Below are 24050 nucleotides of genomic sequence, written 5' to 3'. Positions count from 1 at the left end.
AAATAAAACTCTCCCTAAGTACTGTACAGGCTTAAGTCCCAGAAGTATGTACAAAATTTTAAATGAAAGACAAGAACAAGGCTTATGGGAAACTTTAGCACCCATGACATCTCGCCAATTATTGTTAATTTGGTTGAAGATTCCGAATCGGACTTAGAAAACAGCGACGATGACGAGGATGAGCAGCAAAATGCAAAATTATTTCATTGTTACGTTCAACTGCCTTTTCGTATTTGTTTAGTGCAACTTTGCTTTTTTTTCAAAATAATTAAACAAGTTTAATTTCACTATGCTTCGATTGGGATCAGTTTTGACAGGACAAATGACGTGACCCATAAAAAATATGTGTTCATAAGACAAAAGTTACTAAATTTAGTAACTTTAGTTCGTCATTACAAAAATGAATCCACTATAAACTCAATATTTGCTTTCAGATGAAACATTTATAACGTGATCAAAACAATGGCTGAGTCGGTTGGCAATGAGACTATTGAAAAGTACTGATGTTTTTTTGTCTCGTAATTGGCACTGATAGGATTTTTTTAACTTGAGACAACATTAAAAACATTTTTGGTTATGTCAGTTACGTTTATGCTATTACAAAAACGAACCTTTCATGATAAATTTCAAATTTGCCAAATTTCATTGTTACCAATGTAATATTACATCCCAAGCTTAAGCAAATCACAACGAAAGCTAGACAAAAAAACAAAGGTAGAAACCTTAAAAGACATTATTTCTCAAAAACTGCCTTGTCGTCAGAATGGTTGTTTTTTATTTGTCTTAAAAAAGAACAAGCTTCGCTCTTTTAAATAAAAAAACAAAAGCATGTATCCAGTGCTTTACGCATTTGCAAGAAGTTCAAAGGTAGGCATATGAATTATCCTACCACATTCTTTTAGGAAGAAAAAATTCAATTAAACTTTGTCAAAATTCGAGCATCAGAGTAAGCACACATGCCGTTACCAGGTTTATTTTACCCTCGCCAGTTAATTTCGTTTTGACAAATTTTTGACCAATTTTTACTATATTTAATCACTGAGAGAACACTTGACGGCAAAAGTTTCACTTAGCTACAGAGCGCCCAGAAATGTGGTAGCAAGTTTTTCGATTGGTTCCGCAAGATGACACTTTTTTACAGAGACCTTTTTTATGCATGGCAACGCCGCTATCTAAATTGAGATAAATAAATGTCAAGAATTGTCAAACGTAAAACAATCAAATTTAAATTTTATTGAAAATGTTCAAATTGACCACCATTATGCTCAATGCATAACTGAACCCTTCGAGCAACATCTCGACAAATTTTAGTGCACAAATCGGGGGTAAAAATTGTTCGGAAAACCTCAAAAATTCAAAAATTGAATGTTGCAAGATTGAACAAATTTGGCTTTTCGAAAGTGCCCTCTTGTGACACTTTGTGTAAAAGTTGCTACCACATTTCTGTGCGCTCTGTATAATGCATTCATTTTTGTAATGATGAACTATACAAAATATTATTGTCACTGCCAAAATGAATGAATTTCCAAAACGGAGTAAAACATCAATAAGCAAGCACACGAACCAATACATTTTAAAGGCTTTCAACAAAATAAAAGAAATTACTCATGGAGATAATGGAAACGCAAGTACGAAAACTACAAAATTGTAGAAGCAGTAACGGATGTTTTTTCGGTAAATTCTAATCTAAAATAAATCTCTCCCTAAGTACTGTACAGGCTTAAGTCCCAGAAGTATGTACAAAATTTTAAATGAAAGACAAGAACAAGGCTTATGGGAAACTTTAGCACCCATGACATCTCGCCAATTATTGTTAATTTGGTTGAAGATTCCGAATCGGACTTAGAAAACAGCGACGATGACGAGGATGAGCAGCAAAATGCAAAATTATTTCATTGTTACGTTCAACTGCCTTTTCGTATTTGTTTAGTGCAACTTTGCTTTTTTTTCAAAATAATTAAACAAGTTTAATTTCACTATGCTTCGATTGGGATCAGTTTTGACAGGACAAATGACGTGACCCATAAAAAATATGTGTTCATAAGACAAAAGTTACTAAATTTAGTAACTTTAGTTCGTCATTACAAAAATGAATCCACTATAAACTCAATATTTGCTTTCAGATGAAACATTTATAACGTGATCAAAACAATGGCTGAGTCGGTTGGCAATGAGACTATTGAAAAGTACTGATGTTTTTTTGTCTCGTAATTGGCACTGATAGGATTTTTTTAACTTGAGACAACATTAAAAACATTTTTGGTTATGTCAGTTACGTTTATGCTATTACAAAAACGAACCTTTCATGATAAATTTCAAATTTGCCAAATTTCATTGTTACCAACATACCTACTCAGTCATTCTTGATCACACCGTCACATCACATCACACATCACTGAAGTCACAGATTAACGACTGTTCAAATAAATTTGTGATTAAGCAGGCCGTGATCGCAAAATGAATCGAAAACTTAAATTTATGTTATTCTCCATTTCTACTTTTTCGTTTTAGGATGTCTTATTTCACGAAATATTTGACAGGTGATAGGCTAAGTCATATGGTAACATAAACAAAAGCAAGTACCAGGCCTCTTAACCACAAATATTTTTTGAACACACATTATACGCTACCAGTTTAGCAATTTAAAAAATAACGGTATTCAGTGTGAATGTCGAGGCTAAAAATCTGCGATATTTTTGTTTAATTGAAACCAGTTTGTAAAAAAGGTCTTAGCTTTATAATTATAACTGACAAGAATTTTATGAAATATTAATACGAAATGATAAAAAATAGAACAGAGTTTGTAGAACATTTTTTTATGAAAAAAATGCTTGCCCGAAGATTTTTTTATTAAGGAAAAGTCGAGAACCGACAAGACTAAAATAACTGTTCCAACAGTGCCTCATAGTAAATATTTGAAAATTAAATTGGAGAGATGTTTGATCATGGCATATCGCATAATATTGACAGAGCGGATTTCACATTGATCCGAGAAAAGTAATTTTTTTTCTTGTAGCCTAGTTTAATTTTTTTTTCTTTAATTTTTGGCAATTTTCTTACTATCACATCCAAATTTAATTGACAATTGTAATAATTATATATTTCCTACAAAATAGACAAAACTGTACAATGTGATCAAAAAGTTAACAAATCAGAGCAGGCGCTGCATATTATCGTAGCGGAATTCTATGCAAATACGCGTTCAATGCTGGGCGTAGACAATTTGTGGTTTCAAATCATACCTCATGAATTTTAGACATTGGAATTATAATTGTGCATTTTATTATTACTATCTGATAATGGAAAAAATGTATATCTTATAAAAAATGTATATCTTATACATTTTTTTGCTCTTGTGTATCTTACACAAGAGCAACATTTTACATTCGTAACAATGGGTAACTTACCAGATTCATTGCCAATCGCGACGCCACTGGTAAGCAGATTTTTCGTTGATATGTGAGAGAAACGTCAACGATGTGCTGTTGTTAAACTAGAAAACAACTTTTCCATTTCAACAAAGATTACGGACGTTTACTGTAATTGTATGCAACAATTATTTCAGAATAAGTGGTAAAACAGGTTTTACCATTGAAGGGAAAGCATTTTTTTAGAATATTACTTTCAAAACGGGGTGAATAGGCAACCAATAAAACGACTGTGCATAGCAAGTACAGGGTCATTATAAATGATTGTAACATCGCAGTTGGCGTTGAAAAGCCACACAAATTTGGGATGTGCCTCTAGCTTCGCAACGTTAGACAAACTAGTAGACAAATTTACACTACTGCCAGCAGCGCTGCCTATCGGCGATACCAGTCTCTCTCATGTTATAAAGCTTGCGGCACATTCAACTACGTCACCAACGCCTACTGCGATGAGACGACAATCATTTATAATGACCCCATATAATTATGCGTATGACTCAAAATAAGACAAATGTTTCGATAAAACAAAAGATGAGGTAGCACTTGATTTGTTTTCTTTTTAATCACTCTGTACTGTTACTATTAAAATTGTTGATTGCGTATGTAAAGAGCTTTTCTATTTTTGTAGCTTTTCTAGCTTTTCTATGTATAATTTATTTATGATTTCGAAAATTGTGGAATTAATTCATTTTCTCTTTCACCTCAACATTTACATCTATTTATCTATTTTTTATATTTTTTCAAAAACCGAAAATCTCTTTTCAAACAGTTTTAAACAATATTCCTTGTTTATTTCAGTTTTTCTCTCAAGTCATAATTACAATTTCAAAATAACAAAACCAGAACTACAAAGATTCTTGTATAGCATATAAAACTACATACTCCAAAGATTTTAAATTTGGTAATTGGTCTTACAAATATGCAGTGAATACATCAGAATTGCGATACAAGAAATCTTTAATTTTGTCAAAAACAATAAAAAATAAGTGACTCGAAGCACAAAGATTTTTTTTTTTTTTGTAAAGACGCCACAGCACAGTGTTTCGGCATCATTACATCAAATACACCAGTATCTTAAGTGACTCTATGGAGAAATAACATAGTTTTGATTTCCCACAATTTTTAAATATTTATTTCTATATCTACAGGTGTCTCAAAATTCGAGAATTCCGAATTCAAAGCGTTGTAGGGGATCACTTCAGTAGTCCAAAAATGAAAATAAAAAAAAATCGCTACTCCCCCCACAAAGATACATTGGTCTGAAGGTGCACTCTTTGAACAGAGTTTTCTTCAAATACAGGCTGAAAAGTTCAGTGTTTATTCTTATTTATGGTGTAGATGATTGTGGAAAATAATAACGTAAAACAATTTTTTTAAGAATAGCTTTACTTTGGAGTAAAAAAATCTTAAATTTTTGTAATTTTTCTTAAAATGGAACGGCAACGTAGCTAGAATAGTATTTTGTCATAGTGGATATGAAGGCTGCTATGTTTTGAACAAAATTAAAGTGCTTATATCTTCTTCAGCAAGAGCGAATTGTTTTTTCTAAGTATTTTTCGAGCTCCACTGGGTCCTTCCCTTCCACGCTCTGAATTCGGAATTCGCGAATTTTGAGACACCTGTATATAACATATTATAAAAGGTATTTATACATACAAGGTGATTTACGAGGAATAATGAGCCCGACGGAATAGAAAATGCAACCCGCAATTCATCAGGAGAAAAACCCGGACATTTACCGCTTCGATGTCCGGCTTTTTGTTGCAATGTATTGTGGGTTGCATTTTCTATTCCGTCGGGCTCATTATTCCTCGTAAATCACCCTGTATATGCCTTGAGCACTTATAACTAAAAAAATACTGAACGTATTTTGATGCAGTTTTCGCTAGTAGTTAGATTGTTTTTTCGGCTCTCGTTTTAGTAAAAATCATTGTGCCACCTTGCGAGAAGGCTAACAAAGGCCAAAAAAAGTGAAGCAAGTCGAAAAATGTCTGTAGCAAACATTCGAAGTGGTTCGTTATGAACGACGTGTTTACAAAGCATCCAAGTGGATGTCAACCAAGTAACCAATTTTTATATAAGAAACAACAAAATGGGAAGAATTTCAGAATGATCCGGTATAATACTTTCGTGAAAACCAACTAAAGCGTATTCTTGTTCAAAGTTAGACGATTTTACTTTCTGAGCATTAGTTTGAACATGTTGATTGTGTACGATGTAGAGCGTTTACATCATGCGGAAGATAATTCGAAATCGATATCTTTAAAGGGGATTTCGAGAGTCGACCCTAATAAACTTAAGTGTAAAAAACACGTTCATTTTATGTCCGTGAAAGCACCTTTAGTGGAAAAATATTAATTTTACAACTTTCACATCATAAAACTTGTAAATTTATTCCCTTGCTAAAGTTCCCACATCTCCAAGTTCCCCAAAAGTTCAATTAGGTTTTTTACTTGAATTTCATTCATCAAATTTATAGTCCTCTGTCGCATCTTTCAGAGGAGAAAGAGGACATGGAACACTTAGAAGCGTACAACCGTAAATTGCTTGCTAATATCTTGCCAGTCCACGTCGCCGAGCATTTTCTCAACAGCGACAAAAATAACGACGTAAGTTCAACAACTATCTTGCGATCTTTTTGTTGACGACGTCACGTGTCTGCAGGAACTCTACCACGAACAATGCGATTTCGTCTGCATCATGTTCGCCTCGATACCGAACTTCTCCGAGTTCTACGTCGAACTGGAGGGCAACAACGAAGGGGTGGAATGTCTGCGGCTCCTGAACGAGATTATTGCCGATTTCGACGAGTTGCTGTCCGAGGACCAGTTCAAGTATATTGAGAAGATCAAATCTACGGGGGCCACGTACATGGCGGCTTCAGGTGAGAAATGCAAAGCTTTGTCAAGAAACGACGACACAATTTTATTTTATTTTGAAAGTTGCGATCGGTGAGCAATTTCGGTCAGAAATTAAATACATAATAGATATTTACGATACAAGTGGGATAAGAGCATTATTAAAAACGCGTGCGAAATTTGCACAACGAGGCGAAGCGAAGTTGTGTAATCGCACAAGTTTGTTAATGATGCGTTATCACACGTGTATATTGTAGAAGTACAATAATTTATCTACGACCGCTCAGAAAAAAAAATCTTTTTTTTACCGAAGTGAGAATCGACCACTACTAATAACCAAGAAATTGTGTAATTAATATTTATAAAAAAATAGTTTTATCTAAATTTTGATTAACTAGTTGTTATTATAAAAAGCATGCGGCAATGAAAATGCGTGCGGTAATGCAGTTCTATCTCACGCAAAATGGATGGGATAAGTATCATTTATCCCACGCGCGTACATAATAGGTTTCCTTAAAATCTCTGTTATTATACTTTACTAAATATAAACCCTGACAGTAGACAAAGAATGTTTCATTAATAATGCGGGGAAAAGAAAAAAGCTGCGGTATTGCTTTCCCTGAAAATAATTAATTCGTTTGATTTTACAAATGCTGAACAATTTTTACAAGTTAAACCACACGTCTGTGAAAGTTTCCTTCGGGAAAATTACTCTCTAACCACGTTGCGTGATAATTAAGAAAGAAGACGATAAGTAGCAGTTGCGGGAGCTTTTGCAAAGCTCGTTTAACGTAACGTTAAATTTAGCGTCACGTTTACAAGCAATTCTGTGCAGTTACGAGTGTGTCTAACTGTTCGCACACTAATTCGTATATTTAACATCGTGTTAAAGGAGATTCGAGTCGTTTTAACAGAATTACAAATTTAATTGAAGTGTAATGGAAAATGTTGATCTTCTTTTGACTCGCATCTGATCTGCTCGAAATGCTGTTAAAGCAGTGGAAAATTGGCGATGTGGAATTGCGGCAATTTGATTGCTTCATTAATTAACATCTCACTGTCGAGTCTGACTCGGATGTCTTGTTACTTTGAAACCATTTCGTCCCGATTTAAGATAAAATCCTATTTATGTTATGAATGGTAATACAAGTATACTTAAGAAGGAAAACGATAGAATAAACTATTCAAAGTATTAAATTTGTTTTGCTTCGGATAAAAATTGTCGCAAGTATTATGTGTGAATCAATATTCTGAATAACGTGAAGCTTAATTTATCATAATAAATATTACATTGCTGGATTGTTTTGTTTACAAAATTGTATTATATTTTAAATAATAGATTACTGACGACTGGTTAAGCTCCCGGAGAATTATTATTTACGAGACAATTAACCTTGACACTGACCATTCCATAACAAACACAAAAAGGCTTTTTTATGTAATTATTTTTTTTCTTTCGCATGACACAGTCAAAAGACACGCGATTTAAATGTTACATGAAATGCATTTTTATCCCTGAATATGTTCTGCATTTTATTTCATCAGCTGTGCAATAATAAATCTGTGCCGAGTGGATCGCGGTGTAGTGAGCTCATCTTGTGCTTATCTCTACATAGTCGATTTCAATCTGATTTCTGAATAGAGTTTTGCAATTCTTTACAATCATAAATAGCTTGTGTTTTTTTAAATGTATATTGAACGTAGATTTCTTTTTGATTTACTTATACATGTTTTTTTTTTACTAATGGTGTGAAGTAACATCGTCAAGGAATAAGCCTGTGTTATGCAGCTTACTTCTCCTCTTATTCACAAATTAACAAATCAGATAACCCGGCGCATCCACCATTTGTACACCACACATTAAATTATTGTTTTCAAAATGTCTTCGTGAATCAGATTGTTTCAATGGGACTGTTGAACGTTGTAAACCTTTTTTTAAGTGAATCATTTAAACAAACCAGTAACTGCGTGGGTTTTGTACCTAACGACCTGTAACAAAGGATAAAAAAATATTGTACGTCTTGTGTTCGACGAAAGGCAGATGCAAACAAAGTGCCTCATCCAATTTAGAAAGTGGTGGTTTACGTACATTTTACTGTTTCAAATTGCTTAAAGCATCTAAGCTTTTTGCTCGTAAAAGTGGACATAGAGCAACCCAAGAAAATTTGTAGTACAACGAATGCCATCATAGAATTTGAAATTAATAATACTTATGACATTAATATGAAGAAATTTCATAATGACTATTTAGGCAACAAGTAGGATATACTTGTAGACATTATCGCACCAATGTGAAGTTTGTGCAACGAGGTAAATATGTATACTTATGAAAATGCTAAATACAGTACTGTTTCATAATTATGAGTTGATTCGTATTTCTCAAATCCGTGCTTTTAAAATGCTTTTCTACATTTTTGCCGGCTGAATGCATCCGAGTCAATATTTGAAATGCAAGTGGTGATGTTTCCAAGCATTATATATTTGTGTCAACGCATAACGTTGCAACTGAAAAGACATTTAGGGAGTAAGATGTAGATGTTGTGAGCCTTATATGGAATGGAAAAGACCGTAATGACACAAGCGTAACCTACTTCTTGGCAAGGAAGGCTCCAAGAGTGTTAAAAGCCGGAACGACCCCAGAGTAAAATCAACAATAAATATTTTTGGAGCAATTATTAATTCGTTATCAAAAGACTTATTGTGCAAATACGCATGTGCAAAAAAAGTGAATATGTATGTTAATATGTTGCAAGAAAAAAAAATCCTCGACGAAAGAAAAATATCTATGTAATCCAATAAAAAATACTACGATACCATATCTACACATATCAAGAAAATTAGATTATTATTTTTATATTTTGACGCAATACAGAAGATAGTTTAGCAGTTTTTAGAAGTATTGTCTGTCAGATTCTCTGTTTGAATCCTATTAACTCAAAAACTAGTTTTAGAAAGGGCAAATTTCTGATATAATAAGCTCGTCTCGCTTATTTTTTTTTCGTCGATTTTAATATACAGGTGTCCCAAAATTGGCGTACAAACTACTTACTACCTTATCGAGGATGCTTAAATGTACATGAAAAAAATATGGAAAAAATGTTTCCGACAAAAAAATTAATTCAGTATCCCTCCGCCACTCGGCGGCACGGCAATTTTGCCGGAGTACATACACTATTACGGATATTACTATCAAGTAATAGTGCAGTGCTTATCAACATAATTACCGGCGTCTCGCCTCCGCATTTTGACTTTGTTGTGTATTATGTTCTGTGTCAATGTTAAGGAACTTCCTCACGATGTGACATGAGTACAATAATACATATACCTTTTTGAATTTCAACTACCAATGTGTTCCCTAAATCCAGAATTTTTAAATTTTTAAAAAGAGATTGCGGTACTATTCCCGTTGCTGAAATTATAAGTGGTAAAATAGAATTTTTTTCTAAACTCCAAAGATTTCTCATAGCAACGGAGAGCTCTAAATATTTATTAATTTTTATGTTATATGTCTGTTATATTATGGGAATTTGGAACAGCTATATCTAAAAGATAAGCTTGCTTTTGTTGTTTATTTAAAATAATAATGTCTGGTCTGTTATGCTTAATGTGAATGTCAGTTAAAACTGTGCGATCAAAATATAATTTGTAATTGTCATTTTCCAAACAACTTTCTGGTTTATAAATGTAATGTGGTTGTGTATCCTTTAATAAATTGAATTTAATAGCTAAATTCATGTGTACCTATAATTTTAGCGAATATATCATGACGTTTCTTATATTCGCTTTGAGCCAAAAAAATATTTTTATTATTATTATTAACGGTAATACAATGTAAACAAAGATATATTCGTACATCATTACCTTGCAATGTTACCGTAGTGGATTTAAAATATTTTTTTCGATTTCCAAAGCTTCTAAATTCTCTATTATGCAGGATTAAATATTGGTAGTGAGTGATCTTATACTTTGTGATAATATGTACGATTAGAGGTAGCTGTCATGACACTTTCACACATATATTTCCAAATAATTGACGTGTTAAGTGCCACTTTCATAGACCGCCAAATCAGCAAATAAGTTCAATAGAATTTTTTTAACATTTTTCTGACGTTTACGGTAATCTCTTCTACACCGTAGTGCACCGTTAGTACGCCATTTTTGGGACACCCTTTATATATATTTTTATTATATTAATCTTATATTGCTTACCTTCATCACAACTTTGAGGATAAATTTAAATGAACGCACGATACATTAAACGCATGAAAATGTAAATTTGCATTATTTTGCGTTATTAACGAATTGTTATTTTAGGCTTGACCCAAAACACCTGCGACATGCAGGGCTACAGACACGTGACCGCCATGGCCGATTACGCTTTAAGAATACAAGAACAACTGAACGAAGTGAATGAACATTCGTTCAATCATTTCCGGATCCGGATCGGCATCAACGTCGGTCCAGTTGTAGCAGGAGTGATCGGTGCCAGAAAGCCCCAATATGACATATGGGGCAACGCTGTCAACGTCGCAAGTCGGATGGACAGCACAGGTGTCTTAGACAAGATACAAGTAAGCAATCCAGCGTCCCCCAAATCAGACGCCATCCCCATTCCTTTACTGGTGTTCTAAATTTGGTGGTTGCGAAATCCGCATTTGGACACGTTCCAACAGATCAATATAGTCTCGAAATTTTCCATTAGCGCTATCGCAATTCGCCGAGATTGCTGAATATAAAAAAAATATGTTTTTTTAGGTGACGAAGGAAATGTACCAGATTCTGAGCTCCCGGGGGTACCCGCTGACTTGCCGGGGGACGATCCAGGTGAAGGGGAAGGGAACGATGGAGACGTACTTCCTGGAAGGACGCTGCAAGAAGTCCTCGCAACCGGAGACGAATATTACTGTGAATCCTTTAGCTAATGTTAACTCAGATAGTAAAACTTTCTCACCTCATCAAGCAACTGTGTTAGATACAATCTCTGAGAAGATCTAAGCTGATCGTTTATTTATTTTTTATATTCAATTGCAATTGTGGCGGCCGTTTTTAGTCACTGACCATGAAGATATTGTACAAAATGACAATAATTTACAAGAGGAACAAGCGGAAAGAGTCTCATTGGCTGAGAACGAGCCGTCGGGTCGCTGAAAATACTCTGTAAATACTGCTAGTTTCGAACTTATTTTTATGTATATAATTTTTTTAATAAAATATAAACATGTTTTATTTATTCACTGAGACATTTTCTGCACACCACACCTCAAGTCGTATCATTTTTCCCAATCAAAGCATGGAAGAAACACTCACAAAATAATATACAGGGTGAATCAAAATGGGCGGAAATATTTGAAGCCGTAAACCACCAAGACATTTGAAGACGATTTGCAAAATTCAAAATTCACCTCGTTCCGGCCCGTGGTCGACGCTAATGAAGAGCAAATGAAAGTGAAATGGTAAAAAAGCCACAACGAAAACGATTACCACGCAAGAAACTTGACACTGACACTGAATTGTGTCGGAAAAACGGACAAAACTCTTTTTCGCTCAATCGTGTTGTTATAGCTTCTTACCATTGTTGTTGGCACAATCTGAATGTTGAACTTACAGCTCTAATGCTGTAAGTAAATAACGACACCAATACCCTACTGTACTGTGGTAAGTCATTAATGACATTAATGCCTTCAAAATACATACTCCTGTCAAAAAAATTACTTCAAAGTCAATTCTTTTAAATTCTGTTATAACCCATTTACTAACCTTATATCCCGATTACTACATATTACTTTTAGCCTACCTTTTTCGTAGTAAATGCTGAAAATGTTGTCCTTGATACGCCTGTGCCCTCCGCACCATTGATTCACAGACCCTTGAAAAAACTTAACGATCTTCCCGAATTTGGGCACCAGCTACCACGACTCGTCGAGTTGGTTCTTCTACCGAATTTATCAGTTGGCTACAGACCACCTGTTTCAAATGCCCCTATAAAAAAATACAAGGATAAATCCGGAGATCTTGGCAAATGAAGCGTGTAAAAAACGAGAGTTCGCTTTTTCTTTACTATCGATTTGTTTATTTCTATGTACCTATGTAGGTACTATGAAACCAAGACATTGCCGTGTCTCCAAATAAATTCGGAATTAGAGTAGGCTGTGATTTTGTTATGAAGTTGGCGACACCACAGCAGTGCCATTTGACAGCACACAGTACACGTGTTTATTATAAAACTATTGACAACAGTCAGTGCTAAAAAGTCTACCAACTGTTAATAGACAAAATGTATAAATCATAGCACACTCTAATTCTGAATTTATTCTAAGGCACGGTATTCCATTAACGATAAAAACGATTAAAAATAAAAGCCACTAGATAACTATTTTATATTTAAAAAAAAATTAAATTAATGAAGCCAAAATAGAAAACATAGCATGTTACACTCGTTTCACAAAACATCTTGTCGAACTCGTTCCTTTAGAGCACTCCTCGCTACGTTCGTCGTGCCCTAAATCCTCTCGTTCGACAATAGTCTTGTGCAACTCGTATAAATATTGTAATATTAGCTGTCAATTGGTAACAACAATGACAGTTCGTAAACTACAAGCTATAACATACGTGAAATACACAGAATTTGTGACACAACAGTCGTTAGATTTTTATTCAGACATCCGATACTGCTTAAATAAATTTTCTAAACTTGATTAAAAGATTTATTTTTAAATGAAACTTAGTGAAGGCTTTTAATTGCTTTTATTTACGTTGTTTTGTGAAGACCTCAACCTAGAAATTTACTAAATGCCGAAAGGTACGTGTTCAAGGTCATTTAATTGCATTTTTACAGAATCCTAATTTAATTATGCAAAAATTAGACAATTTTTAGAAGCTTATATCTGGGCATTTAATTGTATGTATAAAAAGACAAGAAAGTTGAATCACATGCGGAATAGATTGTACAAGGAAAACCTAGAAAGAAAGCAGGACTGGCAAATATTAAAGTCTGCAGTTGATGTGGCAAATCTTGAGTGTTGCTAGAAGGAAAACGATTCATAAGAAAGCGCACCAGTCTGCCGTTTGAAAAGTCCCAGTGGCGGAGTCTTATCGGTTTATGACTCAGTTTCAAGAAATGTCCAGGAATTATTATTTAACCCCGGATAATCATAAAAGCAAGACCTATCATTTACACACAGGTAAAGTGCGTCTATCGATATTTTGAAACGACTTTTTAAACACTAGTTAACATTTTGGGTCGTTTATGATGGTCTCATTACTAGGGCATTATTTACCTACCCTGTAACAAAAACTCTCGATGGTACCTGCCGATTATTGAGGATCGGTTACTCACTACTTTTACGACAATCTTTGTTAGCCGGCAATAAACCACTGAAGGAAGCAAAAGGTCGTTTTAAAATATCGATAGACGCACTTTAGACAGTCAATTGGAAACGCACACAGCTTAAAAGAAACTTAGATATTCGATCTAATTCTTTGTTGTTACGCCACTGCAACGACTCTTATTTACCGAACCGTTCCGAAGCACGAATCGTGGTGCGCCGGCTCTCGCGATCCTAAAACGCGTGGACTGTATTAAACTAGGAAAAGGAATGTGAATAGATAAATGTTTAATCATTTTACAGTAGTGCCCCTGCGAGGGTAATTTTGAACAACTATTCTCTATTTAGAAGTTCATAAAAAAAGTAAAAACCGCTGTGTAAAAAATGCTGTTGTTTTTGTTTTTCAATATTATGACGTCACAATTTACCTTGTTCCTGATTTACACTAAATGCACTTTGATTCCTAATTTCCCCTTAATAATTAACTATGTTTTTAATTTTTTCGTAAACAAGCTCTCGGCTTCGGACAAGACCACCTGTAACCTCTCATTAAAATTACAAGATATTTGTGTATTTTAGGCTACTGTTGTAGTTCTGTTCGGCGAACACATTAATAAATATCTAATCGTTTCCTGTATCAAATGCAATAAACATTCACTCTGAGACTTTAACCGGCAGTAAACAATGCTCCGAAGCAGACTTTCCGTTAAGAATTTCCTAAAAAGCTCTACTTTGCACAGTTTGAAGTATTTGCAAGAAGACAACCAAAAATACCTGCACATGTACATCTCCGCATTTAATTGTGTTCAACTAATGTTCACAAAAGTAATTTTAGTGGAATATGGTTGGCCATCAACGCGATCTTCATGGCAATGACAGTTCTCTTAATTATGGCGATGTGGGACAGATTAACAGAAAATCCCACCGTAACTTCGCTGGAAAATACAAATTATCCGGTTACTGAAGTCCCATTTCCTGCAGTGTCGATTTGCAACATCAACAAAATCAGCAAGAGAAAGGCAGAAATCGTGGCTAATTTTATGTGAGTCCCAGTAGGTAAGTACTTCAAGATCTAATTTTTTTTATTTTGCATTCTGGGTAGATCTGAAACCACTGGACACAGCATGGAAGTTATCGACGAATACATGAGAATCTTGGGCAGTTTCTACGACTACGACGACTCATACAGCCACAAAATGCTCGAGTTTCAAAAAATTCTTGAAAACTTTGACCACGTCGACGAATTTAAGCCGGTCAAGCTTATGCAATGGGTATGAAAAACCAACCATTCGTCCAAATGTGCAACAAAATCTTTCAGCTCACACCGTCCTGTGACGATTTCTTGGTAAACTGCCACTGGCAAAGTCAAGAAGTCAACTGCAGCGACATGTTCCAGATGAGACTCACGTACGAAGGATATTGCTGCATTTTCAATTACATCAAAAAAACTAACGAAATGTAGCGTTAACACATTTCTACAACAAATTATTTGATGTTGTACTTTTGCAGCGTCGGAGACAGCTTTCGCGATCGAGAAGTCCTGTTCGGATATCCCGGTCTAGGCAATGGTCTCACCGTGGAACTTCGCAACGAATTAGACGACTATTTCTACACCAAGCAAGCTTCTTTGGGGGCAAACGTACCTAACAACAGTCTTACCGCAACTTGTACGTGTTCACTAATGTGTTACAGGTTCACGTTTTTGACCCCATGGACTATCCGGACAAGAACAGCGGAAGCTTGAACGAGTTCTTGGTCGGATTCGCCACCGAATACTTCTTACAGATTGAAACCAAGGGTATCAGATCGGTTGAGGACGTCATCAACTACCCCCTCGACAAGGTTTCTCTTTACATATTTGTCCGCATTTCATTTAATGCTTTATCTGACTTCAGCGCGGGTGCTACTTCCGCAACGAGAGAAAAACAGTATTTGGAGATTACTCCGAAAGCGATTGTCTATTGGAGTGCAGAATCAAAAGCATGAAAGCTTTGTGCGGGTGCGTCCCATTCATGATACCCCAAAACCAGACTCTGGTTTGTGGCCTTTCGGACATTCAGTGTCTCCACAAATACAGAAGTATGTAATTTTTTATTTTAACAAAAGCACAAAAGAGATACGTTCCAGTTAAATGGGAATCGCTGTCGCCACCATATACTGAACGAACTGAAGAGCTGATGAGAGAGATTCAATATTCTTTAAGATGTGATGACAGGTGTTATCCCGTGTGTCAGACTCACATCTACGAAGCTTTCACCAATCCGGCACATATTAAAGATCTGTAAGACTTAACTCAGCGCTTTTGCAAACAAAAACTCTCTCTTTTAGATCGTATGGGAATAACACCATCCTTCACATTTACTACACGGACCGCTTTTCCACACTGTACAGACAAGACGTGTACTACTACTGGTTCGAAATACTAAGTAACCAGTTTTCTTTACTCCAGACGGACAAAACATTTGTAAAATTTCAGGTAAAGTGGGCACGATTTTCGGATTCATTCTAGGCATCAGTGTTATCAGCCTACTGGAAGTTGTAGTTTTCTGCACTTACAAAATACATCACTATCTTCACAACAACATCACACTTGACAACAATTGTTGTGCATTTTGTATTTGGAACTTCTAAATAAATTGTAGCAACCAAAAACAATCTGTTAGGTATATTTTTTGGGAGAGGACAAAAAGGCTGAAAACTCTTGATAACTTTATTTGGAAAATTGCAATCTGCTCCTCCTGATCAGAGGGTGGTCGTAGAGCACGTGCAAGAACGAGTTAGAAATGTGTGCGACCATCCTGAGAAACGAGTCGATCCGGAACTGCACGTCTTCGAGAAGCGGAAATGGAGAGTACATGACGTCTCTGTCCCCGCCCACCGATTTCGGGGCGTCTCCCAAATACTCTCGCGTCTTGTTCACGTAGACGTACATGTAGCAAGAAGGGGTGGAGCTAATGGTGTGAATTTTGTGAAACACTCCAACCTCCACGGGAACGCTTTCGTTTTTGTTCAGTCTGATTCCGAAAGACTGGTCCGCGTGTTCGTCCTCCACTTCGTAGAAGACTTCGCCTTCGAGGACTGTCAAAGTCACGTTTCTTAGATCTTCTGTTATGAAGTTCTCCAAGTGGAGTCCTGAAACTTCACGGTTTAAAACCATGAATCGAAGGAAATTGCAGTGTACCAGGGAAGTCGGCGATGAAGAGGACGTCGCTGTAGTTAGACCAAGAAAATACGTTTTGACTTATTCGATTCATCTGACTTCTGAGATCATTATATTCGGATAGAACCGGTTTTAGCCATTCCACTGGCTTGAAAGGAGACCAATTAGCTTGGAGTAAGTCGTAATTGGGATCGAACATTCTTTGCTGAAATCGGCCATTGAGGGAACACCAAACATCTATGAAGATTGATATGTTTTCTGAAGTAATATGTTTAGGACCTACTTCGTTCAGCAACTTTGCTTTTGGGCGAGATTTTTCTTCTAGAAACACAGAATTAAAAAATTAAATGATCAAAAATATTGTAACTGGTTAAGATCTGGAATTATTTCCCTTTCAACTTTTCTTCTACATTGCTCCACTTTCTATTGACTTTTTTTTGAACTTCAAACAACATTTCTGATAGATTAAAATTTCCTTACGTTCTAGATCTAGCATTAAATTTTTCTTCAAACATTGAGCATATTGCACACACATGTCTGCATGTTTGGTCCACCTCTCGTTTTGCGTCCACGCTTCTGGATCTAGAAAATATTCTCCGCCTGAATTGTTGTCTACTACTTTAACTACGACTAGATTGGTATCCCAGGAGTGTACCATCATGTCCCACGAATACCCATAAAGTCCATTAGTCCAGTTATTATAACCCTAGAAGTTGTTACGGATGAAAAAGAAAATATTATCGTTGCAACTCACTTTGGTAATAAAGTGCGAATAGGGTAGAAAAGCTTGAAGTCCACAATGTGTCAATAAAAGTCCTACTACTAATTTATGTCTCCACGTGATGTCTTTCGGAAGTTGTAAATCTTTATACTCTTTGATTTGCTCTTCGGTGTAAATACAGGAAGAGTGGGGACTAGATTGGATATTTATTTTTTTAATAAAAATGCTTTGCAACCTTCTCGGCCAGTTTTCTGCGCAAAAAAGAGGCATTGTTGCGAGACACACGTATGGAAACATTCCTAAAAGGGAAGAGACTGAGGAAAGAAGTATATTTAATTGAGTTCTCACCAATACTGAAGAGACGAGAATTCATTAGATGGAAACAGGCGCAGAAGATCATCGCGATGGGTCTAGTAAAATCAATCAGCATCCAGAATCCGATGGTCAGGTCTAGCAAGAACCCAAACCAATGCACGATTAAATAATCTATTTGTTCGTGTGTTAGAATTAATCTGGAAGGTACTGAAAAATATTACGTACAAGATCAAACATGTTGTAGTTACTTGAATGGGAGGAAAACCCAATGACTTCCCAGATTAGTCATGGAATATCCTTCGAGCCATTCCAGATCAGTCTTTTTCAAACCGGCCAAGAAGTACAACATGAAAAATTGAAATTTCAATATGAAGTAGTTCCAGTAGGGCACGTGGCGGTTGCGTTTGGTTTCGTCAAAAATCCCGTCGACGGAACTAGAAGCAAACACAATTTGTCCAGTCGATTTGGTCTGTTTGTAATTTGCTTTACAAATAATGGTTTGCAGATGATCCCATCAGGAGCATCGTTACAATTCCAAAAAGGTAACTGTGGTTGTTCCAGTAGGATTTGTCCAGAAGTAGAATGTACCAGTAAGGTAGGCCGAACAGAAATGTGCTCATTCTAAATTTGTAACCCAGCATGATGCCGCAAGCGCCTGAAACGTGGAACTTTAGAGTTAATAAGTGTTGGGAGTTTGTTAAATACCTAACCACATAACTCCGTAGAGTAGGGACATGTGGGGGAATTTTAGGGGTTGCAGAAATGAAAATAGAGGGAAATGGCAGTCGCGGGGTTCGCCCCATCGCAAGTCTATGTCGGAGCCGCCGCGTTCTTCGGGGAGATCCACCAGCATCAAGAGTCCTAAAAATTGTTAACAAGTAATTTTTTTTATCAAATGTCATAGATCTAATTAAAAATTAGTCAAACTGAAAAATGTAAATGCAAATGTATAACATGTTTTACAGTTTAAAACTGATTTTCATATACGGGGTCATTATAAATTATCATATCATCGTAGTAGGCATTGGTGGCTTAGTTGAATGTGCCGCGAGCTTTATAACATGAGTAAGACTAGCTTCGCCGATAGGTAGCGCTGCTGGCGGTAGTGGAAATTTGTCTCTAGTTTGTCCAACGTCGCGAAGCTAGCGGCACATCCCAAATTTGTGTGGGTTTTCAACGCCAACTGCGATGGGACAATCATTTATAATGACTCTGTACTTAACGCAAGACTGAATTTGTGTTTGAACCAATCATAAAAATATTCACCATTTATCTAACAGTACCTAGAACTCACTAGGCCCCTATACAAAATTTCAAAATCATCGGCTAACTATTATTTTTCATTTTTTTCATCAAAGAATTTTATTTTAAGAGTTCTTTAATTATTATCAGTAAAAAATGCACACTAAGATTATTACAAGTTACTGGCTTAACACTAATAAGTTATATCTAATTAAATAAAAGTAAGTTAAAACCTTTGATCAAATGGAAAAAAAAAGAAAAATCATTGTTGCCTCATGGTTTTGCAATTTTGTCTAAGGGCCTAGATGTTGATTCTAAACAACTTTTCTTAATAACTTTTTGTCGTATTTACCACATAAAAGGCACTTTACTCTAGAGAAAAATAGGTTTTTTGAAAATTTCCAAGGCATTATTGACTTTTCAAAACTAAAATTATGTTAAAAATTAGCCTTTATCCTAGCAGGGCTAAACCCCAAAAAATGAAAATTTTAATCGAGATTTTTTTTTATCTTTTACAAGTGTCGTTTCACCTACGCTGACACTGTAGAAATAAATAATGGCAATTTGATTTATTTTGACTTTTGAACTCTCAATCAATTTGTTTGGCAATCAAATGTACCAAAATAAAATCGTAAATTTGTTGCCAACCGAACAAAAATAATTGAATCATTAACAGTCACCCGGTATTTAGAGAGATCTCCGCTTCAAATAATAATAATGACAGTAATATACTCCGCACATTGATAGATTGCACGTTTTAAAATTATAGTTCTAAAACATAACGCAGTGAAAAATACCAAACTGTCCATCTCAATTGTTTCATATTATTCAGGAAACTATCGTAGCCTTGCAGATTAAATCCTGCCAGTGGTAATCCCACGCCTGTGATTTTGCTTACAGAAAATTTACATGTGCAAAAATTCCAAAGGTAGCTAGATATAAACCATTTTATTCTACGCTGTATAAAAAATGTGTATCTCCGTTTAATAGAGATCAACTTGATAATTTAGTATTTATTCCACTTATTGGACAAAATGGAGACATAAAAAAAAGGGACTCAAGAAACTATCTATGTAGGTATAGTACAATCTTAAATGAACGAGAAATTTATAAAAAATTAAACCAACAAGGAACATATAAATTAAAAAATAAATAACAAAGAAAAAAGAAATCAATAAAATAGTATAGTATAAAATAGTACAGTTGGCTTTAAAAAAAAAACGGGAAATGAAATTTGACCTAATGTGAATTGGAAATTTAATTTGTCAATTTATGTCACTTTGTGTCTGTTTGACAGTAGCATTTCTGACACATAAGTGCAGTTTTTTAATCTAAATTCCAAAGGTCGTTTCAAACTATAAAAATTTAATAAAATCTGACACAACTTTTTCTGACAGTTCCCGTTTTTTTTTGAAGCCAACCGTACCTATACCTTGATAGATTCAATGAGAATAGGAAAAATAATTGAAAAAGGCACCTTAATAAATTTTAAAAAATGTTGACCAAACAAGAGAAAAAACATAAGACACCCATTTCCTAGCCGTAGAAAGTAAAATAAATCAGTCAATAGTATGTAATATCAGCATTATGTAAAGGAGCCCAAACATGCAATGAAGTTATGATTTAATCGAAGGTACGACTTAATTTTTTTATCGGATAAATTTTTCAATTTCACGAAAACTTTTTGCTTTGACAATTTTACTCGTTGAATTCAACGAGTAAAATTGTTTTAGGAAAAATGTGTAAGTAAGTGAAAATTTGGAAATTCATCAGATATAAAAAATTAGGTCGTGTTGTTTTTGGCAACATTCATTCCAGAATACAAACTTTAACGTTTAATTATTATTAAAAACAATTTGAGAATCTGACAGGCGTAGTATGCAATTTTAATCACTTTTGACAGAGGACAGAGTAGTAGGACGTTTTTATCGCGATAAACATTTTTGATTGCATGAAAGCAAGCGCTCTGGTTGGCTGAACACGCACGTTTGATCCATGTGGGAATTAATCGTCATAAATTCATAATTAAAAATTGTGATAATCTGGAGATGGGTAAAACCAGAATTGGTCATAATTTAAAAATTATGTTTAAAGATATAGTCCTAAACCAATTTTCTATCCTACTAAAATTTTCCAGTTTTGAACAGTTTCGTAAGAGTTATCGCATATCAAATTTAAAAAAATAAATAAATAATAGCTTGTTGATAATTCTAAAATTTACGAATAAACTAGTAATAGACTTTATTTCAATAGTATTTCAAAGCTGTACCTTTATAAATATGTAAACTGATCAAATATATTAACACGGGGCTTGGAAAAATACAGTACAAACACCATTGTAAAAAAATAATCAATAGAATGTTCTTAACGTGCAAGACGTGATAAAAATTATTAATACGCGCACAACCTGTCAAAACTAAAACAACCATCTCTGGTTCGCTCTGATTTGTTACGATCGTCACTTACCAAACATAAACCGAATTACACCCAGACTGGATGGATCCTTGGGCTGGTACATGTACTTAACCAACTTCTCATACGATGCACGTTCCAAAAAAGTCTTAAATTTAAAACTGCGATATGTCATGATTCCCTTGTGCGACACTTCTTCCTCTTCTTTGCACCCATTACTGAAGGCTTTACCGTTTCCTTCCTTCATCACAACTTCGCTCCTGAAAAAATTCCATCCCAGATTACGTAAATTCGCTGATCGGTTGTAACTATTCTCGGAAAAAGTTAGCCTGCAAGATATAAATAGAGACGAAGTCAAGAAGTCAATAAGTCGAGTGTCTTAGCGAACCGCGCGATAATTTTTATCTGGTGCAACGTCATTAATTTTGATTATGAACGGTGACACATAAATCGCCTATTCTCTCTATTACGATCTATTAGGACTGTTAGAACACATCACGTTGATACTCACGTGCGACCACAGAACTTTCCACGCTCCAGACTCGACTGGAAATGTTGGAAATCAGCCGGAAACTCTTCCTATATCTATCAGAAGCCGCCGTTACCATAACAACTGGGACGCTTCATCTTCCGAGTACCAGAAATGCTCCACCAATCAATAAACACACGGTTCAGTCAATTATCACATGGTATACAGGGTGAGGCAACTATACAATTATGTATCGAACTCGATTTATGTTATTTTCTTTTGAAAAAAAGAAAGCAACCCAGAGACCGTAGGTACGGGGGATTTTTATTTTTCTTCTTGCAATGGAGTGCAATAATGTCTTGTGTGAGGCCAGAAGGTGATTTTCCTTTTATTGATCTATTTCGAAGCAAACGTGTGGTCAAATTGGTTTGACGTGGCGCAAACAAGGCTTTAAGTGCCGTATAAATGAATAAGAAATTGACATCGGCCCACATCTTTTATGTATTTTATAGAAGAGTTTTATGGGTCAATTAGTGGGTGGATTGTTTATAGCAAATCTTATTAAACTGAGTAAAGTGCAACGGCTAGACGCCGTCAGTTTATGAAGGATCTACAGCATAAAATAGAATGAAAAGTCCTTATTGAAAATATTTTTATTACGAAACTGCAAAATAAAAAGTTTCATAAAGTTCGCTGCGTAGGCAGTAGACGCAAGACGCTCCTCGAGAAAAGTTCTTTTATTCTGTTGACAAGTCAATTGAGTTTGCTTATTTTGTCCCTGAATATCAATTCATGTTTACAAAGAAGGAAACAAGATTTCTTATTTAATGCGTCCAAATCAAATGGAATTTATTCGTGTGTGGGTTCCACAGGGCTCTGTGCTCGGTCCATTCTTATTCGTACTCTAGTTCAGAAATGTTTACGTATGCGAACAATTTTATTGTCAGATTTGAAGAAGCGTCGCACAATTTTACAAGATCTTAGTTTAACGTTTGGAATCAAGAAATGAATTCTCTCCGAGCTCAAAACACGTGTTACGAAGTGCCATACCGTCAACTGCCGAAAAACGTTAGTTAATGCCACGCTACACGGGCACCATGATGAAAGTTTGTGTGTAAAACTGAGTTGATTTTCATACTGTAGGTATCAAAGGTCACACGGGATAGATGGGCATAAATTAAAATTTGATGATCTATCTAAATGGATAAAAAAATTGAATGCGACTTAAAAAAATGACGATGATGTCAGATGTCAGAAGGGAGCGGAAAATGAAAATTATCCGAAAATATTTCTTTAAAAAAATGAAGTAGACCGGTCTGAGTTTTTTTACGAAAAACACTACGGGAAAGAAAATATACAGGATGTTAGGGAATGGTCTAAGTAAATTATTGATTTTTACAATAAAAAATGCACTCCTGGTAGTTTTTGATGAGATATTATCCAAGGGAACTATTTAAAACGTCATTGTGGCAGTAGATACTCGATAAAATCTAACATAAAGGCATTGTTGTCTTTTGGCTGCTAAGCACTTAACTTTCGTTACAGAAGTTTAACGATGTATTTAATTATTACAACAATAATAAAATGATGCAAGAGCTCCCAAACAGTGGGGCACCATTTTAAATGTTTATTGTTGAGAAAACCATTCATGTTGGGAAAAAATGGTATTAAGGTTTTCGACCACATTTTTCCCCACAAACTCACCCTGGCATTCTTGGGATTCCCTAACACCCTGTATTTTTCAAATTTTTGGCGATCGGCCATTTGTTTAAATAATACAATTTAAAAATTTCTTCTGAACGACTTTCGCTGTGATGTTCCGCAAGGTACAGTTTTAAAACCTTCTGTGTTCAACATATTTACGTGATTCGCCATTTACCTAATTGAAAGTTCATCGGGACTTAAAAATCGAATACCAATACCAAGCATCTTATCTTTCAATCTGTGAAACAAACAGAAATCGTAAAGTGACAGGTCAGGACTGTAAGGTGGGTGTTTTAAAGATTTTATTCTCAAATCTCTCCAGAATTCTTTTATAGGTCAAGGTGACGCGTTATCATGAATCAAAAGTATTTCACTTCTAAAAGGTGGCAAAGAGAATGGAATTTTGAAATAACATA

The 24050-nt window shown here is 35.2% G+C and overlaps 3 protein-coding genes across 9 annotated transcripts in view; 2 read left to right on the top strand and 1 right to left on the bottom strand.

The window, feature by feature from the left end:
• LOC138130067 (adenylate cyclase type 6) overlaps window positions 1-11520 on the top strand; it is a 366957-nt gene extending 355437 nt beyond the window's left edge. For all 5 annotated transcript variants that reach the window (XM_069046426.1, XM_069046421.1, XM_069046422.1 and 2 more), the window contains 4 exons: window positions 5928-6037; window positions 6093-6312; window positions 10601-10857; window positions 11042-11520. In XM_069046426.1, coding sequence (XP_068902527.1) covers window positions 5928-6037; window positions 6093-6312; window positions 10601-10857; window positions 11042-11281 — 827 coding nt within the window. In that variant the 3' untranslated portion in view covers window positions 11282-11520. The remainder of the gene's footprint in view (window positions 1-5927; window positions 6038-6092; window positions 6313-10600; window positions 10858-11041) is intronic.
• A 2354-nt stretch (window positions 11521-13874) lies between these two features.
• LOC138130969 (sodium channel protein Nach-like) lies at window positions 13875-16284 on the top strand. Of its 2 annotated transcripts, none has more exons than XM_069047706.1 (10): window positions 13875-14393; window positions 14447-14653; window positions 14714-14882; window positions 14930-15069; window positions 15121-15250; window positions 15304-15453; window positions 15507-15690; window positions 15739-15892; window positions 15940-16037; window positions 16088-16284. In XM_069047706.1, the coding sequence occupies exons 1-10, from the start codon at window positions 14296-14298 to the stop codon at window positions 16240-16242; spliced, it is 1485 nt and encodes a 494-aa protein (XP_068903807.1). In that variant the 5' UTR covers window positions 13875-14295; the 3' UTR covers window positions 16243-16284. The 2 variants fall into 2 exon arrangements, with proteins under 2 accessions (XP_068903807.1, XP_068903806.1); XM_069047705.1 differs by having other exon boundaries at window positions 14438-14653.
• A 23-nt stretch (window positions 16285-16307) lies between these two features.
• Window positions 16308-22515, bottom strand: GC (gamma-glutamyl carboxylase). Of its 2 annotated transcripts, none has more exons than XM_069047703.1 (10): window positions 21973-22515; window positions 21516-21721; window positions 18513-18668; window positions 18297-18462; window positions 18056-18241; window positions 17841-18004; window positions 17526-17791; window positions 17252-17477; window positions 16793-17092; window positions 16308-16743 (listed from the first exon to the last, which is right to left on the bottom strand). In XM_069047703.1, the coding sequence occupies exons 2-10, from the start codon at window positions 21706-21708 to the stop codon at window positions 16322-16324; spliced, it is 2079 nt and encodes a 692-aa protein (XP_068903804.1). In that variant the 5' UTR covers window positions 21709-21721; window positions 21973-22515; the 3' UTR covers window positions 16308-16321. The 2 variants fall into 2 exon arrangements, with proteins under 2 accessions (XP_068903804.1, XP_068903803.1); XM_069047702.1 differs by lacking the exon at window positions 21973-22515 and adding an exon at window positions 21850-21896 and having other exon boundaries at window positions 21516-21790.
• Between the last annotated feature and the right edge of the window lie 1535 nt (window positions 22516-24050).

This window comes from Tenebrio molitor, chromosome 5 (assembly GCF_963966145.1).
Source record: "Tenebrio molitor chromosome 5, icTenMoli1.1, whole genome shotgun sequence".
NCBI lineage: Eukaryota > Metazoa > Arthropoda > Insecta > Coleoptera > Tenebrionidae > Tenebrio > Tenebrio molitor.
This window is presented reverse-complemented; position numbering and strand designations above follow the sequence as displayed.

Excerpts from the sequence above, each read along its gene's own strand:
- GC (XM_069047702.1), bottom strand. The coding sequence starts at position 21,881 with ATGACGTTGCACCAGATAAAAATTATCGCGCG. Across the intron at positions 18,463-18,512 it reads CTACGGAGTTATGTGGTTAG|GCGCTTGCGGCATCATGCTG; the intron begins GTATTTAACAAA and ends TCCACGTTTCAG. Across the intron at positions 17,478-17,525 it reads ATTCGCACTTTATTACCAAA|GGTTATAATAACTGGACTAA; the intron begins GTGAGTTGCAAC and ends AACAACTTCTAG.
- LOC138130969 (XM_069047705.1), top strand. The coding sequence starts at position 14,296 with ATGCTCCGAAGCAGACTTTCCGTTAAGAATTTCCTAAAAAGCTCTACT. Across the intron at positions 14,394-14,437 it reads AACCAAAAATACCTGCACAT|TAATTTTAGTGGAATATGGT; the intron begins GTACATCTCCGC and ends TGTTCACAAAAG. Across the intron at positions 14,654-14,713 it reads GAAATCGTGGCTAATTTTAT|ATCTGAAACCACTGGACACA; the intron begins GTGAGTCCCAGT and ends CATTCTGGGTAG.